The 18599-nt window shown below is 35.7% G+C and overlaps 1 protein-coding gene across 3 annotated transcripts; it reads right to left on the bottom strand.

The window, feature by feature from the left end:
* Positions 1 to 4611: 4611 nt before the first annotated feature.
* CEP44 (centrosomal protein 44) lies at positions 4612 to 18401 on the bottom strand. Of its 3 annotated transcripts, none has more exons than XM_063156186.1 (11): positions 18305 to 18401; positions 16616 to 16758; positions 15893 to 16040; positions 14812 to 14958; positions 13827 to 13934; positions 12287 to 12430; positions 11723 to 11932; positions 8956 to 9025; positions 6942 to 7069; positions 6652 to 6689; positions 4612 to 5863 (listed from the first exon to the last, which is right to left on the bottom strand). In XM_063156186.1, the coding sequence occupies exons 2-11, from the start codon at positions 16702 to 16704 to the stop codon at positions 5755 to 5757; spliced, it is 1191 nt and encodes a 396-aa protein (XP_063012256.1). In that variant the 5' UTR covers positions 16705 to 16758; positions 18305 to 18401; the 3' UTR covers positions 4612 to 5754. The 3 variants fall into 3 exon arrangements, with proteins under 3 accessions (XP_063012256.1, XP_063012258.1, XP_063012257.1); XM_063156188.1 differs by lacking the exon at positions 18305 to 18401 and adding an exon at positions 17783 to 17948 and having other exon boundaries at positions 16616 to 16723; XM_063156187.1 differs by lacking the exon at positions 18305 to 18401 and adding an exon at positions 17783 to 17917.
* Between the last annotated feature and the right edge of the window lie 198 nt (positions 18402 to 18599).

The following is an 18599-nucleotide window of genomic DNA, read 5'->3' on the forward strand; positions in this document are numbered from 1 at the left end:
AGTCCATGATCTTTGCCTTTTTTGCCTCCAATTCTCAACTCCATCCCACCCAGCAGGAAAGGGGAGGGCAAAACAGGGAGAACGAGCAGCAGTGTGGCTTTGGAGAGTCTCAGTGGAGACACTGAATTGGGGAATACCATTCCTAAACCAGGACAGTCTTAATTGGTGCCCCATGTAGGGCATGAAGAGTTGAGATAAGAACAGAACTGCCCAGAAGAGGCTGGAAACAATTTTGATCTGAGCATTTATGTATTGGGTATGGAGCCACTGGTCACAAGGTCGCTTGGACTGCTCATGTGGGTACAGTACCTAACCCTGTCTTATGCAGATGACTGCCATACTACAGTGTATTTTTCCTACTCATTTGAGCTATTTTCATTTCAAATGGTTCTCAACATGAGTATATACTTTTAATTAAAGGCACCCATTGGTATTTTGTGCTGCTTGGTTGTCAGACACATTACATTCTGAAGGTAACTTTTAAAGCATGACTTAAATGAAATATGTCCTGCTGATGCCACTTTTGTATCATCCAGAGCCTTTTCCTGCTTCCCTTGTAGCTCCATTTTTATCTCCTCCAGAGGAATTTCCTATGGATCTTACTTCAATAACCAGGAAAGTCCTCCATATTCTGGGTTTTGATATATCAAGGCCTCACCTCTACGAGGACTTCTTGCTCTTTACTCAAGACAACTTCTCTCCTTAAGCAAGAAGGGATTCTCAGATAACTTATCTTTATGTATTGCTAAGGTGAAACTATACCTGTACAGCAAAGCTCACAAACCTTACCAGAACACCTACAGATCATTGCTGCTGCTTGTACTTACTACTAGATTCATATTAGCACGTGTTAATGTCAATCTCTAAAATGAGGGCAAAACCATCAGAAAACTCACTCAAAATCCAAACACCTTATCAAAGACATTTCTGCAACAAAAATACTTTCACTCAAGGCTGAAGACTTTGAAACAACAATGAAATAACATTAATCTCAGTGCCTTCTCAATCACTAGAAAAATTACCTTTTGTTCTTTCCAAGCTAAAATAATGTAACTATTGTATCCCTTCCCTCCATATATTTTATATTGAAGACAACTTATGGTCAGTGCATCAACAAAGTCCTAGTCAGTTTTAAACAAAAATATTTACATTTTGAGTATGACATCCAATCACAAAATACTTAGAGCAATACATAGTTTGCTGGTATATCTTAATGAAAAAGGCTATATATAATAAAAAGAATACAGAAATGTTCCAACAGCAATACAAGAAAAAACATACAAAAAAAAAATTTGAGTCAGCGATCTTAAATTGTTATATCTCCATTTAAAATGGAACTTGATAAAGCATTCAGGCTAGTAATCTTCTACCATTTCAGCACCTATTTTTCTGTAGTTCACACAAAAGCACAACTTACTTTAACTGAAATTATGACAGCTGTCAACCACTTTTATAACTACAAGAAGCTGGACCCTAAGTTACCACTAATACATAAGCTCAAGTAAGTTCATGAACTTATGCTTAGTTCCTTCAGTAGGCTTCAATGGGATGGCTTCAATTACAAGAGAAAACAGACTACATTTTTTTCAATTGGCTTTTTTCCTAAGTAATTCTTAAAGCGGGCATAAACAATGAAACAAACCACATCATACTAAAGAGAAAAAGAAGGGGAATCTCTTAATTTTGCAGTTAGAGCAAGCAGGCAAAGAAATCACTATCAGCGTCTTATGCAACAATATGGGGACAAAGACTATGCAATGCCAGACCATCAGTCAGTGTGACAGGAAAGGCACAGTGCTTTCTACTTGATCACCTGTGGAGCAAATGAACACACATCATTAGAAATAAATGAGGAGTCTTTCTGCATATTGAAATTTGCTTATATTGATAGCAATAAAATGCTTCAAAATCCATGAACTATATTGCCTAGTTTATTCCTACAGTTAAACTGAAGTTGTAAGGAGAATATGTTTCTTATTTTTATAGTACAGTGATTGCCTATGTGAAATATTTTAAATGTGTTACATATTCATACATATTTATTCCACAATACAGAAGATTACAAAGAATATTCTCCAAGGTTTGGGTTTGTATTTGCCTGTATATTTTATGGTCATTTTACACAGCAAAGAATGGGTTGAGTTTTTAAGGTATTTTTGAACACATGAAAAATATGCCTCTAAATCCAAGAGAACAGGCCAAGGAAAAAAAGGAACAAAAAACAAAAGCACATGTAATAAACAGCTATTTCTGCTCCTGAAAACTGACCCGATTCCAAATTGTAGATTTAGATTTCCTTTAATCTTATTTTCCATGTTTTTCTCAGACATGCATTTGCCCTTTAATTCAATCAATTCAAAAATACACTAAACAAGCTTTCATTAATATGTACATTAGGACTTTGCACAGGAACTTCTTCACTTCTAGCACCCTGCAGACTCAGAGAAAGATATCTTTCAGCAGTAAAACACCAACTTGATCCATTTTCTCTCCTCTTGCACAGTTACTTGTTGACAGCATAGCAGGCTGCTCCAACTGAAAGCTCAGGCACAAACATTTGGATGCAATGTCCTAAGCTGATCACAGAGCTGATGTGAATGAGGAAAAAAAATAAAAAAATCCCAAAAACAAGGCCACCCAAAAAAATACAACCAATACCCCTCACTATTTATTTTCAGAAGGGTGTATTTAAGTCACATCAGTTACAAAACACAGTTGATAACACAGACAGATGGGAATGATCAGCACTGGGAGGAAATCCCTTAAGCTGCCAAAAACTTCAGCTTTGTGAAACTATTCTCAGCATTCATGGAAAGTATTCAAGGATCTCTAACTCTTAATCCCAGTTCATATTTCAACATGCACTCAATGCAGTGCAGCAACACCAGGTAAGAGAACAGACACGCAAGTGTGAAAGTTTATGAAGACCTAGCAGAATGTTTTAGAAATAGAATTTCACCTTTGATTAAAATACCCTGAGGCATAATATTATTTGACATTGCTTATGCTAAAAACTTATCATTATAAACCTAACATTGGAAAAATTATATTTCTGTTGATTTTGAGTCTATCAACAAGTGATTTTGCTTTACAGTATAAGTTTTCTTTAAAATAACTGCATAGGGAAAGGGGAGAGGAAAACCAACACCCAATGCTGCATTAGAACATCAGGGCTCCACACTACTGCTAATTCTGAACCTCTAACTAGAGCAGTTTGCTCCTAGAGAATAAAAAGCTTGACCACTTCCAAATCAAGCATCTGCTCTAGATTGTCTAGAGAATGCGTTTTGCAGTGATTGATACAGCATTTTTCTATCAGATAAGGTCACATTGCCTAAACACAGACACTAACTTTACTACTCCTCATTAAATAAGCCATAGGATGCTCCAGGGAAGGAATATCACAGTTTTGAACAACTTCTTTTCCCCATTTGGGTCACTCAAGTTAAAAGTGTTTTAATCACTATCCTTGTATTGACTGCTCATCTGGCACAGGTGACAAGAATGCATCATCCCCAGTATCCCACAAAGAGCACAACACAGATCTCTATCACACAGAAATCTGCCTGCAGATCACAGAAGCAAAATACTATCATTAAACCATTTTTGCAGATATAATACTTTTCCTGAGGAACCATAATTTGCTGAGGATTATAAATTATTTTCACCACACAAAGTTTAAAAAGATCCTAAAAAAAAAACACTAAAGAGAATGTATATGTGGCATAAAGTGTTTGAAAAGATAACTGTAAATATTTAGCAAATAAATTATTTTAAAGTAGAATATATTACAACTGCAACTGTTTGCAATGATGCCTAACTTGTCAAAACAAGTAGTTGATAGAAAAAGGCTGTTTCAAGCCCTGTTCACTAGTGATTAGTAAAGAATTTTAAGCATCTGTCCTACAAAGTAACTAAATAATTTCCACAGTTAGAAGCTTCTAATATACTTTGATCATCTTACTTTCCTGTTTCTCCAGAAAAATTAACCTTTGCAAGACAATAATGCACTGCTCAAACTTCAGCTTGCCCATACCCTTGGTTTTAGTTTTTCAGTACTGTATATGTTGCTGGAAGAAGTAAATAATTTAACAACTTGGGGTTTTCAATTTTATAGTACTACATAGAAATTACATTGAATTGCACACAGAGAGAAAGAACTTTTCCTAACGCTGCATTCCCCAGATGCATTCAATGATAAGTCTCTGTAACTTGAATCAAGTATACTAAGACTTCTCATTTTTGCCATGGCATCAGTAAACAGCTGTCACTCCTCTCTGTCCTGCCACACTCTTTAACAAATATCATAGAGAATAAATATCCTACTTAACATAAAAGCATCTCTGACTTCAAGGCAAAGAGGAAAAATAAGAGAGAGATAATTCAAAATAAAATATTTGATCATAGCAGCTTAAAGACAGAAATACTGATTTTTACTTCTTTGATGACTGAATAAAGATTTCCACAAGATGGTGCTGTAGTCCTATTTTAAGACATAAATGGTTCTAACATTTAGAAGGAAACATCATTTCATTTCATTGTTAGAATAATGAACAGTGATTTGCAAGGCCTATTTTCAATTAAGGAGCAAAACACATTGCTACGATCCAATCTTTATAGGTTCTTTTATTTTTAAACAACTGAAAAATCACAGAAGTCACAAAAGTCTAAAAAACCCAGAACTAGTTCATATAACATCACAGATCGCCATAAACTCTTCTGTTTCTGTGTAAAATAAAGTCCATTTATATTCCATATGGTTATAGAAAAAAAATCATAATTATTGTTAAAACATAGAAATCACTTTTTACAGCATGTTAAACAGCTGCTTTTGCCTTCATCTGCAAACTCTGCCCCCCAAAAAATTACGACTGGTCTGTAATATTAAACTCCAAAAATCTTTTAAACTGAAGTATTAAAACACAAAGGAGCCTTGATATGATAGGCTACCAATTTACAAAAAGCAATAAACAATTAAATAAATCTAATCAAGCCTCACACATCTTTGGTTTGATCATATGTTTATGCAAGTCTTACATCTACTTATGTCTCTAAACAGAAATCTTAATATGGCTTCAAATAATGAAAATGTGTTTCTTTGTATACAGACTGGTCTCCATCTGCGCTGCTGGTCTTAAAATGTGTTGGGTAAGAGCACTAAAACACTCAACACATCTCTTGCAGTCAAGGTCTGTGGACTTACTTGCACATTTTTGTGTTTAGGATCAAACTGACCCCCACTTTGTCAGCGTTAATGGAAGCCATAGTGTTGGTGCTCTCCGGCTCAGCATGAAAACTTATATTTAAAAATAAAATTTCAAAAAAAACCAGCAAAAAAGGTACATATTTGAAACTGTGTATGTAAGTTTTTTATTAAGACTTATTCAAGAGTACAGATGGTAGGATGGTATGTAAGAATGCCTCTTGGGTGTAATATGCAAGTTCCAGCTGGAATGTTTCCAACAGGATGTAAACCACAGTCCTCAAGCCCACACACTTTAAAAAACATATTACTTAGCACACTGCTAACAAATGTCAACACAAGAATACACTGCTGTAATGACTTCAATTTACAAAAGTGCAAGGAGGGGGGAAGAAGCTATTTGAATAGTCTTTAAAATCAAAAATTGTGGTCGTGGGGAGGGAAATCAATACACAGACGCATGAGTAAAATATTTATTCAAAGCAATAAAAGCAATAGTGATCATTACAAATTTGATATATTAAAAATTTAACGCTGTACAAACATACAGATTATTTCTGGTATCCACAAGGCTGCAGAGACAAGGTCTGAAGACTTGTGCTTGCAGGTATTCCCAGAGGTGGGCTTGGTGTTTTGAACAATTTGAAGGTTTCTTCCATTCTGAAAATAAATTTTATTTACATACCTTAATAAAATAGGGTACAAAATAACTGACTTGCTTTTAACTTCCTAATTATCCAAAATACTAATAAGCAGCATGACCCCATACGTTTTCTCTCATCCCACCCTTTTCCCCTGCAATTCATTTCTATCTTAAATGCCTACCATTTATCAAAAAACCTCAAGTACACAAAAAAGAAGTAACCCACACAATAAAATTAAAATTACAGAAAAGGCCAGAGCTTTTTATAGGCCACACACTTATAGAAATCTCTTGCTAGAGAAACATGATAAAGCAACACATTTCTCTTCAAGTATAATAAAAATATAACAAAAAATTTTATTCTAGATCTCAGAATAATTATCAAATACATCTTAATACAGTTATTATAATGCTTAGGCTGAAATTAGTTTTACATTTCCTTAAATAATAAAAATCAGTTAAGATAATAGGTACTTTTCAGGAAGAAAAATTGCAAGTACCAGGGAATTTAAATCAGGAAATAAATAATATTCCTATTTCTTATCAACCAAATTCTAAACACTCTTTATTCTCTAGTTAATACTATTAAGAGAGCTTTCTATTGCTTTTTAGAAACCAAAACAGTGACTCATCCCACAAATACAAAACTGTAAGTGGATTTATTATCCAGTAGAGCCATAAGGAAATGCCACACCTGATGTACAGACCTTTGAGGTTTGGAACACATGTACATTCTCTGTGCGCCTTAGTCCAGTACAACTCCCTCCTGGGAAATAAATTCCTGCTGCCCTTTCCTATTACTTACATTTTACTTATCTTTTCCATTCTTTGTCTTATTGTCTCCTACAATTTAAAAGCAACATAGTTAGTGAACTCTTCAAAGCTTACATTCTTCAGATGGACTTTCAATTTAAATTCAGAGAAAATGTGAGTTTAAGCAGTGTTTACATATGAAAAGTATTTTTATGAGACAGAACTAGTGGTAGTTTTGCACAGTTTCCTTGTTTTTCTATCAGTATATACAACTAAAACCAATGCTTACTTGTTCTCTTGACCTCAAAGGAAATCAACTGAGCATTCACCAGCTTTACTTACCTTTGAAATGTCTGTCAGATCGTGAGAATTAATGGTCATGTCTTTGGGAGATTGGTCTGTGGATAACAGTGAACTGCATCCAGACGACTGAAGATGACTCCCTGGCATCTCCTCATTCCTCTCCGTATCTATAGAGAAATGCTCAGTTTTATGTCACCTTTGCCTTCTTGCTCTCTTTTGCAAGGTCAGCTATCAAATAATGTGATTTACAGTAGGCAATAACAGAAGAGAATGCATTGTATAAAGAGGGAAAGGAAAAAGCTACTATGGGAGTCCAAAATAGGTTTCTCATTTTTTTTAAACAAGTGCAATATGACACTATGTATAATATATATAATATACTAAAAGCAAATTCTAAAGATTACTAAGAAGATTATTTTCTCCTGATTAGAATAAAATCAAAGCTTATGAACATCTGATTACATTGCCAAACCTTTAACAGTAATTTCATATGGTTTACATTATTTTTATTGTAAACTGCCTGCTCAAACATGTCTTTAATTTGTGCAAAGTAACCTGACTTATAAGTAGCAGAATTTTTGTCTCTTTTTTCTTTTTTTTTTCATTTGGAAGCTGTGATATTGTTTGTAATTTTAGATTACTATTGTCGGGGAAGAGAATTTAGTATCTCGAAAAAACACATGTTCCCATATCCATTTTTAGTAAAGTCACCATCTACACATCATACCTTTGGAACAAACGTAGCTACACTATTTTGTATCTAAAATTCATAATAAACTGTTTTTAAATACCTAAAATTAAAAATTTTTTATTTGGTACAGCTGTGATTTCTTAAGAGTACAACAACCAAAAAGAGCTGGAAAGGATCCCAAGTACTATACTCTCAGATAAAAGAGTTAAGACTGTCCTAATAACTTTCATGCCTAAAATTTCCTGATTTTTAGAAAAGCAGAAACAACAAATTCAGAATTTGGGGAGTCTGAAAATTCTCTTTCAAAAAACCATCTGCCTGTTTACTTACTACAAAGTCCTCAAGTGTCAGTAACACACCACTAAACTTATCACAGGAAGTAAATATGTTGCAAGCTTTCTGAGTCCTGTAAAATAAAGGTCCCGTTTCTGAGATTCCATGATAAAAACAAGCATTGACCTAACCAAGAACTGCCTTCCTAATTTCCGTGGAAACTGGATTACTGAGACTCCTTTTTAATTACAATTCAAAAGCCCCACACTGGACAAAAAAGCCTAATATGTGAGAATGGAAAATGGAATATCCTCCTTACCACTGGTGGTAGGAATAACAGCTGCCACAAGGGAAACAGGCCAAATCAAGGAAGAGAACAGAGGGAGCTAATAGAGCTAAAGGCCAAAGAGCTACCATTGAGGAAGACAGATGAATTACTCATGGCCTGAGCAGTGCTTTTAACTTCTTTCCCACTCAAATCTGCTTTGTTTACTTCTTGTAGGTTATCAAAATTAAACGGAAGTTGGAAACGGAAGAAAAAGATTTTGACTTTCTCTTCAAAACAAGAAAGTTTATCAAAAACACCAGTTGGACAGCTGCTAACTGCTTCAGAGCATAGAAATATAGAAAACATTTAGTAGTGAGTTGAAAACAAACAAAGATTATGAATCATTATTTGTCTGAGCCCCATTAAAGAAGAAAACAGCAACCTAAAAGATATTAGTGGCAGCAAAAATAACTCCATTTGGCTTGAGAACAGCGCATTTTTGGAACATGATGATAACTGCTTTAAAGTCCAAATGACAGTATTGTTATTCACAGCTTTAGTAATTGCATCTTTTAGTAATTTGCATCTTTGATATTTTTAGTAGCTATTTTAAACTATTACTTACTATGCTATAGCAACTAAATCATATAAAGAATAAGTTAGAAACATGAAATGATGAGGAGGTTAACTTCTTATCTGCAGGATGGGTTTAAATTCAGAGGTCACTAAATTGCAGTTACCTACTTAACTATTTTAGTCAAGGTCAGCAAGAAATGTTTAGCATATTTACATTAATTAAAAGGGAAATCATTAATACTCACCAAGGGAAACTGGAATGCTACTAGAAGTTCTTTTTTGATTTATATTGCTGAAGTCTTTAAGAAAGTCTCTCTGAAATACAAGTTTACTGCATTTTAGCCACACACCCTGTTTAAATCATCTTCTGACTGAACAAAACTATATTTAAGTATCAGGTATGTGTGTATCTGCTTGCTACACCATGTTGGCACTGCACAAATATCTTCACAGGGCTAAAAAATTCAACATTTCCATAAATGCACTTCATTAAAAAACTAGTCTATTTAACGGGTATTTTTTAAAACATCAATATTGCTGTTCATGATGAGGTCAAAACCAGGTCAAAATATAGTGCACAACACTTACTTATGAGTAGAATGAACAATCAGAATGGTCTTGGCCTGTACTAATAATTTCATCTCAACATTGGTTGCCATTAGCTTAAAGTAAGTGTGCCTTCTTCTACTGCCTGTTGATATTCAAATATAGAGTCCTCAGTCCCAAAAAAATAGCCTATAGACTAAATGAAATTCATTGCACCTAAATGCTTAGAACCCAGAAGGCTATTTTGAGCTGGTTTCCCAGGCTTCTAAATGAGAGAGGGCTCTTTTAAGAAACATTCTCAGCTTAACTTGATGTAACTTTAAAAAGGTTGTTCATAAGCAAGGAAACAATAGTATTTTTGAGTTCAACTTGCTAATTTCAAAGTAAGAAAATAAAACATTCAAACAACATCTAGATTTTTTTTTTTACCAATGAGTAATCATTACGATTTGATGCCTCAGCCTTTAAAATATGTCATTTTATATACTGGAGTAACAGCATCAGCTAACAGCTGAATACTACACCCAAAAAAATTAACGAAGGAGAAATAGTAGGTATTGTATGGGAAAATGCTGGAAAAAACTGTAATAATGTCCATCTCTTAAAAAACACAAAAATAGAATCTGCAGAGACTACATCTGTTCAATTCCTTTCATTTAAATGGATTTGGTAGCTTTCAGACTTTCCCAGAACTTAAATGCACAGCTGCTGCTACTTTGGCAACTTACTTTGGCAACAGCAAAAGACAGATCTTAGAGTGTTCCTGCTATGTTGGCTAGATACCAAAAACTCCCTGTAAAGTGCAAGAGTAAGAGAGGAGTAATTCTGAATTGTTTCTGTATGTGTGAAGCACAAGGTGGACTCAATTTCATTAAACAAAAAAGCACCAATTCTGTGGCCCAAAGGATTATTTCTTAGTAGTTTTCAAATGTCTATTGCAAAATAGTTGCTTTGATGACTATGTATACAAATATTTAGTCTTATATATTTGTATATAGAATGCCATACAGAAACTATAACTGAACTTGTTTCTGCAGGTGAATTCTGTCAGTAACATGCAGTACAGAAATATAATTATCACTGGAAATTTCTCAGTGATATTTTTTAGAGTATTTTCCAGGTACTATTCCAATCATATGAACAACTGCAATAAACATGTTAGTGAAGCAGTAATAAACCAAATTTATAAAAACAAAAGAACAAGTCTAGTCTGAAACATGAGCTTTCCCATGTGCTACAGCAATTTCTTGAAAAGAATACATTTGAAACAGGAGAAAAACTGTCTGTGGCTGTTCACCAGAAGGCCTCTTGAGACTACTGCCAGAAAAAAAAAAACATTATCGTTGGTGGTATTAGCTGGACACATGTCTACTGATCCATAAGACTCTGATTTCAGATGGTAAAATCACATGAACTACTAAGGACCTAATTTTTTTTTAAGTGATTGAGAATATCTCTCCTTACTAACTGAGCTACAGCTTTTAGAGATAACCTAGTGATCAGTTTGAACACCTGTCTATTTCAAGGCTTTGCATAACCACCACACTTGCCAGGCACACAGTAAAACATGTCTGGTATACAAGTACTAGCAACATTTTCAAATTAGTGGGGTCAGCAAAATGCACAGAGCTCCTGGTTGTGAATAAATTCAACAGTTTTACAGCTGCAAAGAAAAATGCAACACCAATCAACTATTTTCCACACGGATTTTCAACTTCTGGAAAGCATCTGACAGTGTCTGAAGGATACACAAGATACATTAGGGAAAATTTTTGGATCACATGATTAATTTCAAAGTGATGCTATGGTTCACTGCAACTCAAAATATTTACATGTGTACATACATCAAAGTACATTTTGTGCACACAAGGACCTTTCAACAGCATGAAAAATAACCTAGTCTTAAGGCAACAAGAAGCTTTATTTGCTGTGCCAAATGTAGCCACATCACAACTGCAGTGCTTTCACACATTCAAAAATGCAATGAACATCACGGACAAAAAATAGGAAGTGGGGGAAGAGAGTGAGAATAGGAGAAAAAACCCCACTGATTAGACTAGAAATTTCAAGGATCCACAAATTACACATAGGACTAAAATAAGAAATAACTTTTTGATTAACCCTGTGTTTTCCACTGCGCATGCCATCCATTTTTGTCATTATCTGTTGAAGAGAATGAAGACTCCATGTTCAAAAACTTTCTTCTATAACTTTAGTAGTAAATACAATTACACTGAATCATTACTAATGAGAACAGATGGAAAGTTTTGGTTCATAAAGTCTCAGAGAACAGAATTTAACAGTTAAGAAAAAAACCCCATCAACTTCATAAACAGCACTTGCATTCAGATTGCACTTTTAAAACCAGTAACAAAAACACATCAGGAGGCAGGGAGGGCAGAAACAGACCAACAAGATTGTGTTTGGGCAATTTTTGTTATAGAATTAAGAGAGAAGTTAACACACCTTTCTGGATTGTAACAACAGTTCTGTTTCAAGAAGCAAAACTCGATTCAGTAAGTTATTCCAGTCCTTCTCATCTACGATCACCTTTCCTTGCAGTTTCTCTTCTAAAACTTGTAGCTTATCTTCCATCCAATCTAGCTTATGAAGCTTTTCCTGGAAATCTGCAAGCTGACTCTTTAAAAACTCAATTTGTGAATTTTCTTCTATGACCTGAAAATACCGATAAGAACATATCCTCTAATTTCAAAACAGAAACAATTCATCGCTTGATGAAACAAATTAAGCGCAATCTTCAAGTTCAGTAACCACATCCTGCTACATCAGAAAATTATTTTTCTTCCAGAATTACCAAAATATGCCTACACAGCTTCTAAAAGAAGCAGTTGACAGAACTGTGTCTTGAAAGAGACAGTACAATTTAAGTGACTTTTCCTTTTTCCTACTTTTTCAATACATTTATTAAATATCCGCTGCATGCTCCTGAAGTATAGCTATAATGTAAAAACCTTTATCACTTCAGACAAATCCTGTAATAGAAAGACATCTTAAAATAGAAGTACTTACTTGTTCACATTTAACTTCCACAATATCATAATCTGGGCTCAATTCTTCCTCAGTCCCTCCCTGTGCTGGAAGGGGTAGTGGACAAAGATCACCACTAACTTCATTTCCTGAGTGTCGTTCAACTAGAGGCTTCTTTTGAGTATGCTAAAAAACAAACACAATTAACTGCTGGTGTTATTAATAACAATTATATTTCAATTCATTAGCCAAGTAAGACCTATTATTTCAATATTTATTTAAATCTAACAATCTTATCCCAACTGGTTACAATATACAGAAAGCAAGAGCAGGCAGTTTAATTTTTAAAAAAATCATACAGACTTGAAGGAACTGTAAAACAAATATGCATGCACTTTGCCATATATACTCTGTACCTTGTTTCCTTACCACAAACAGTAATGAAGACATTCATGTCCTCCTTTAATTTAAAGGTTGTTAGATTTCTAAGTGTGGACTGGAAAATATGTTATTACCTACAGCGAAATTCATACAGTTTCAACATCAAACCCATGATTAAAACATTAAGAACAAAAAAGGTTTAAATAGGAAGATTAGAATTCTTCCTTTTTCTTGACAGCTGTCAGCAAAATAGCTCTATGAGATATACATTAGTTTCCTTTGAAGACTTCCCTTAGAGAAAACAAAGAGAAATTTTGCAATTTCTTCAGGTGGATTAAATCTTATGATAATATCACAAAATGATTAAGAATGCAAAATCACTAGTTCTGTGCAGCATCTTAACATGTAGAAATTCCTCAATGTTTTAGTTAAGCAGAAACTTTCCTCTTCTAGGGAATTCTTAAAACACACGTATCTATCCCATGCAGTGCCACTATTAACAACTAGAAGAGACAGAGAAGCCATTCCAAACACTTTCTTCACAAAGTTTTCCTTGATAAAAGCAGTATTTTCCTTATAAGTAGAAACCACCAGCTATTAGCATGCAATCATAGTCCTAGAAGTTTTCTAAAATTTTATTTTGCACCCTTTTAGCGGATAATATCAGGAAAGCTGCCTCCTTCACATGTCAAGAGTGGAATAACGTATAGACATTTTTACTTAATGCATAATCATTTTACCTTTGTAAAACCAAAGCCAAAAGGAATGCTACATTATGAAAACTTCCTGAACAGATTCAGATAAAACACCAAACAGTGCTTTGAAAGCTGTGTTTTAAACACATGCTAGGCCAAGCACACTTCACTCTTCAAACACCATACAGCTCTTCTTTGTGCCATTGTATCTTTTCCCATTGCTCTCCCTTACACTTGATATAATTCAAATATAGCACAAACAGCAGCACTAGGTCATTACCAGCAAGATTTTGAGATCAACTACTCAGTAAAATAGAGGCAACAACCTCTGTATTTCAGCTATTATTTCAGCCAAGCACACTTTGGAGAAAAACAAACAAACAAACAAACACCAGCCCACATCAAAACTGGTTTGATTAAGCATTAAAACCAAAACAAAAGCAAAAAATTTCAGCAAGAGCCTGACTTACTACAAACGAGATAAAACATAAAAATTATTTTCATACCTGTTTGGGATTCAGAGCACTGCGACTTGGATCAGCAAGACCTTTACCACAATTTGACCACACTTCAGACTTAAGAGGTCTGATTTTTTTTCTCGTTTGGGATTTAACCTCCAAAGCGAACAGAAGAAAATAACAAAAGAAAATTTTCAGGATTCCACACCCCACTTTCCAACACCATCTCTGACTGACAGGAGTATTTCATGCTGCACACACACAAACACATTTAAACCTCTGTAGTACAATAACATATAAAAAAAATTAAATAAGACCCAGCTATAGAGAATACAGATCCAGAAGTAAATGCCATACTTTTACACTCATTCATACCTATGCTAGGTTGCATCAATAGATGGTTATAAATAGAAAAGACAACTGGCACCAGAGTTGAAAGTAAAGCAAATACAAAAAAAATGTAGTTATATCTTCAAAACTGACAAATTAAGTAAGCAGAAGTCCTAAAGACTTGTTAAAAACTCCAAGGAAACAAAATCCTGTGAAATATAAAGACCGGAAATTCCTTTCATTAAAGCAGAGACTGATACACCACACACACTGATAAAAAATAATGCCCTTATAAGTATCATTGATGAAAATAATCAGATTTGAGAAACAAATACAAGCGTCATTTTTGAATTGTTACAGAAATTCAACATGAGAAGATTTTGTTTTGCTTTTAAATTTATATGAGAAGTTTATTAATTCACATGTTCACTGTATCAAGAAGTGTAAAAGAAAATATACCACTTACTGTAAAAACAACAATTAGATTTATCTTCATTCTGATTTTTTTGTACTACAAAGTATTGCCAGCTTCATGTCTTGAATGAAAGCATTCAAGCATCTTACAATGAAACTTCATACTAACTTTCCATTATTTGGTCCATGAGCAATGCTGCATCTTCAAAGATAAGCTGAAAACCAGTTTATCTGCAGCATCAAACACGTCAAAAGAAACTTATAAAAAAGGCAACCATTTGATCAGTACCTTACTAGAGTTACTCAACTCCTTATGTTTCTTCACCACACAGTTGATAATGTCACAAACAATTTGCATTTTTCTTTCTGCAAAGCCAACTTGAAGAAACTGCTCTTTTGTTAAAATTGGTTTATACTGAAATTGATCCCGAAGAAACTGCAACAAAATAAGAGTTTACTTCACTTTCAAAATCACCTCACAATTTGCTGTAGAAATGGCATGCCCATATTCTTATTTTACTACAATCTTGTCTTCATTCTGCACTTCAGCAGTTAAGCCTTTTCTCATTTGATTACTTTTACATAAATCAATAAATATATAGCCGTTCCTTTTAACTAGGCCTTCAACATATCTCCTCTTTCATTCACACCACTCTTGTAAACTTCAACTCACAGTCTTAAGATTCAAGAAATAACCGACTATACAAATTAATACTAAAAAAAATTAAAACTAAGAGCTTTTAAAGTGAATTTACAATAAAATGTTATATTAACCTCAGCAAATACATCAGAGGGCTACGTAAGGCTCCTAAAAAAGCCTTTCCTCTCAGATGGAAACCTTGTCTGAATAAGCCACTTTTTCTTAATTCATCAATCCACCTTTCATAAAAACATGCTTTTGTACATTTTAAGGATAGTTCAAAGTTATTTTCAATCAGTTATGAATTTTATTCCGGTTTGTAAAAGGTTAATATTCAACTTTATGTATTAAAATGGCATAGTGTTTCAAAATAGCTGTATTTCTAAACTGTGCTTACAATTTTTTGAGTTCCTTGTGATTTTTTTGGTGGTTAAGTTTTTTGCCAAGGTCACTTCTATAAATCTTTTTGGCCAATAAAAGTTTCTGTGTTCTTCAAAACTAACATCTAACAATATTACTGTTTCTGCAAATGTCTCAAAACTGAGATTTGGCTACTACCACCCATTCTTATTTTCATTAAAATCTAAAAACTTGCACACAGTGACTTAATACCCATCTTAAAACCTAATAGAACTAAAATTCAAGTTCATTTCCAAAAACTTTCTAGTAAAGCTCATAGTAAATGTTTAATTTCTGTGAAGTTTCTTTAGCAAAGAACATGAAAGGATACCTTATAAACAGCTTCAATAAAACGCAAGTCGCTCTTGGCTGTCAGTTCCACATCACACTTTACCAAAAGCTCTGCTATGCAAGTTGAAAAAGATGTAAAACAATAGCTGATGATAGGTAAAAATGCAGCTGGATCCCCTTTTACTAACCTATAAAGAGACAAAAGTATTTTATACAGCAGAAGATAACAAAAGCTTTTCATTACATGAATTCAAACTTGAAAGGAATAAATACACAGTAGGTTCTATCTAAATAGCTTTCGTTCTAAGGTTTCATAGCCTGGGCATCTCTCATTCAGCCATCTTTGCTGTTATCTGTAAAATGCTCAAAAAAATGTTCTTGTGATCTACATATAATTTAAACATTGTCAAGTCTAAAGCCCATCAACATTTCCAGCTCAACATTCAGACCATTTTTTTGTTCTAATCTTTATAGGATGAAATTTCCTGAAGGAAGTTTTGGAAGCGCTTCTGAAGAAATCCAAAAGGTGACATTAACAAAAATAAAGACAAGAACAGCAGAAGAAGAGCAAGACAGTAATACAGCCCAGGATTGTTCTAAGGATTGCTCAGAAGAGCAAAACTGTGTAATTTTACATCCCAGTTCACACAGACCACACCCCAAGTTCCCAGTTATGTTCTGCTTATCACTGGGTGCAATGCTAATCCTTATGCTTATCTTGCTGTCATCGTGTATTAGCATAAGTTTTCACACTGCCACTTACACTGTATAATCCACATCTCGTGGATAATTTAACAAGCGAAGTCCTTGTTCTATTTTTCTTAAACTTCCATTTAGGTCTCCTGTTGCCATTATTCCAAATGCTATTCCTCTTTCAGGTTATGAAATAAACATAAAAAAGTGCATCTGTTAAAAAAAATTATGTACACAAAAATTACAAAATGCAAATAATCACCTAAATTCAACTTTCTGCTAGGACCTAGGAGATAATTACCTGCCACTATTTTCACTAAATTTCTTTTCTTGCTACAAAACAAGTATTTTGAAGCCTACCAATGCAAGCAGTGGAGAGGCACGGCCACACAGTTTATAAATGAAGCAATGGTCTCAAGAAACAGTTACATTTACAGTGGGCTGGGTTTGTTATGGGTGTTTTTCTTCTTGTGCTTCTGTGGTGCTTGATCAGCAATCTTCAAGAGTAAGCTCTTCCCATGTGTTTTGCCCTTGTTAAAAGGACTTTCTTCCTACTTAATCATCAGGTTTCTTTAATTTAACCATTAGGTTTTGGGTTATTAGTTACACTAAACAGAAGTACACAATACTTACTTTTCAAAGTCAGAATGGGAATAATTTAACCAATTATTTGGAAATTGAGGCAGCTATTCTTCCTGCATTATGTTACAATGTGATCCATTCTATGGTTTTGCAAATTTAAATAGCTATTAAGACAAATCTCAAAGAATCTGACATAAAACTGAAGCTCTAATCTGCAATGCAAACAGTCACAGAAGACACTCCCACAGGATTTTGTCTGATCGTATATAGGCTGTTTCCCAAAAGTATCAACAATCCTTTCTTTTTACACCAGACCTCTGGATGTAAAAACTGGTAACTACTGTCACTACAAAACAGCCAAAGAGTTTATAAAAGTAACAGTCAAGCCTGCAGCAAATCTTGGGAAGGTGAACCCCGTAAAATGAGATACATAGCTTTTGTCTGTAGAGATCTGTAGAATTTACAGAGCGCTGGCTATCAAGAATAAAATCGAGTATAACAAAGTTTCAAGTTACCATAATATAAAGCTTTGAGGAAGTGGCTCAAAGAACAACTGTCAAAAATGTGTATGATAGATATTCAAAGGATCAATGTAAAAACTAAACAAAAAGACCAAAATAAACAAAAACTAAAATAACTACCCCATGCAAGTTACCAAGTATGTTAACACTGTAAACGCCGTCTCTGAAATGCCCAACAACTAGACTTTTGATTTCTTCCAACTGAATCTAGACTCTCCTGCAGCACAGGGAGGGCAGCTGGGGTAAATCACACCATTACGCAGAGCTGCAAACACATCACCGACAAACACGGGACTTCGCCGCCGTGCCAGCTGCGACACCCTGGGCGCAGAGGCCACTCGCACACCAGCGAGCGGCACACGGCACCGCGCGTCCCCGGCTGGTTGCCCCGGGCACCAGCGGAAAAACAGCGTGTGCCAGCCAGGACGCGGCAAGGCGGGCCGCGGTCCCGGAACCAGGGCGCTGCGGCAAACTCGCCAGACTGGGACTGGGACCGGGACCGGGGCCGGCTCCCCACCCGCCTTTCCTCGCCCCTACAAGAGCGGAGACCGGGCCCTCCCCGGAACTCGCCGTCCCCAAGGAGAGGGAGACCCCGGGCTAGGAGCGGGCCCGCGCGGCGGGGACAGACGCGCCCCGAGAGCGATGCTGACGCTCACCCGCGCGGCGGGAGCCCCGCGGCCGCTCTCTGGCAGCGCTCCAGGCCCCGCGGCCGCTCCCTGGCAGCGCGGCGGAGCTCCGCCGTTCCCCGGCTGCGCGGCGGGCGCGGACCGAATCTGCCGCCGCCGAACCCGACGGGCACTTCCGCTCGCCGCGCGTCCCTCCCCGCGCACGTCACTTCCAGCAACAACAGCGGACGTCAGAGCCGCCCGGGCAGGAGTCGGGGCGGCGGCGGCGGGCTCGGCCTCCCTGCCGAGGCTCCTTCCCTGGGCCTGTCCGCCCGTCCCCGCCGCC

Source organism: Melospiza melodia, chromosome 5, assembly GCF_035770615.1.
Source record: "Melospiza melodia melodia isolate bMelMel2 chromosome 5, bMelMel2.pri, whole genome shotgun sequence".
In the NCBI taxonomy this organism is placed as follows: Eukaryota; Metazoa; Chordata; class Aves; order Passeriformes; family Passerellidae; genus Melospiza; species Melospiza melodia.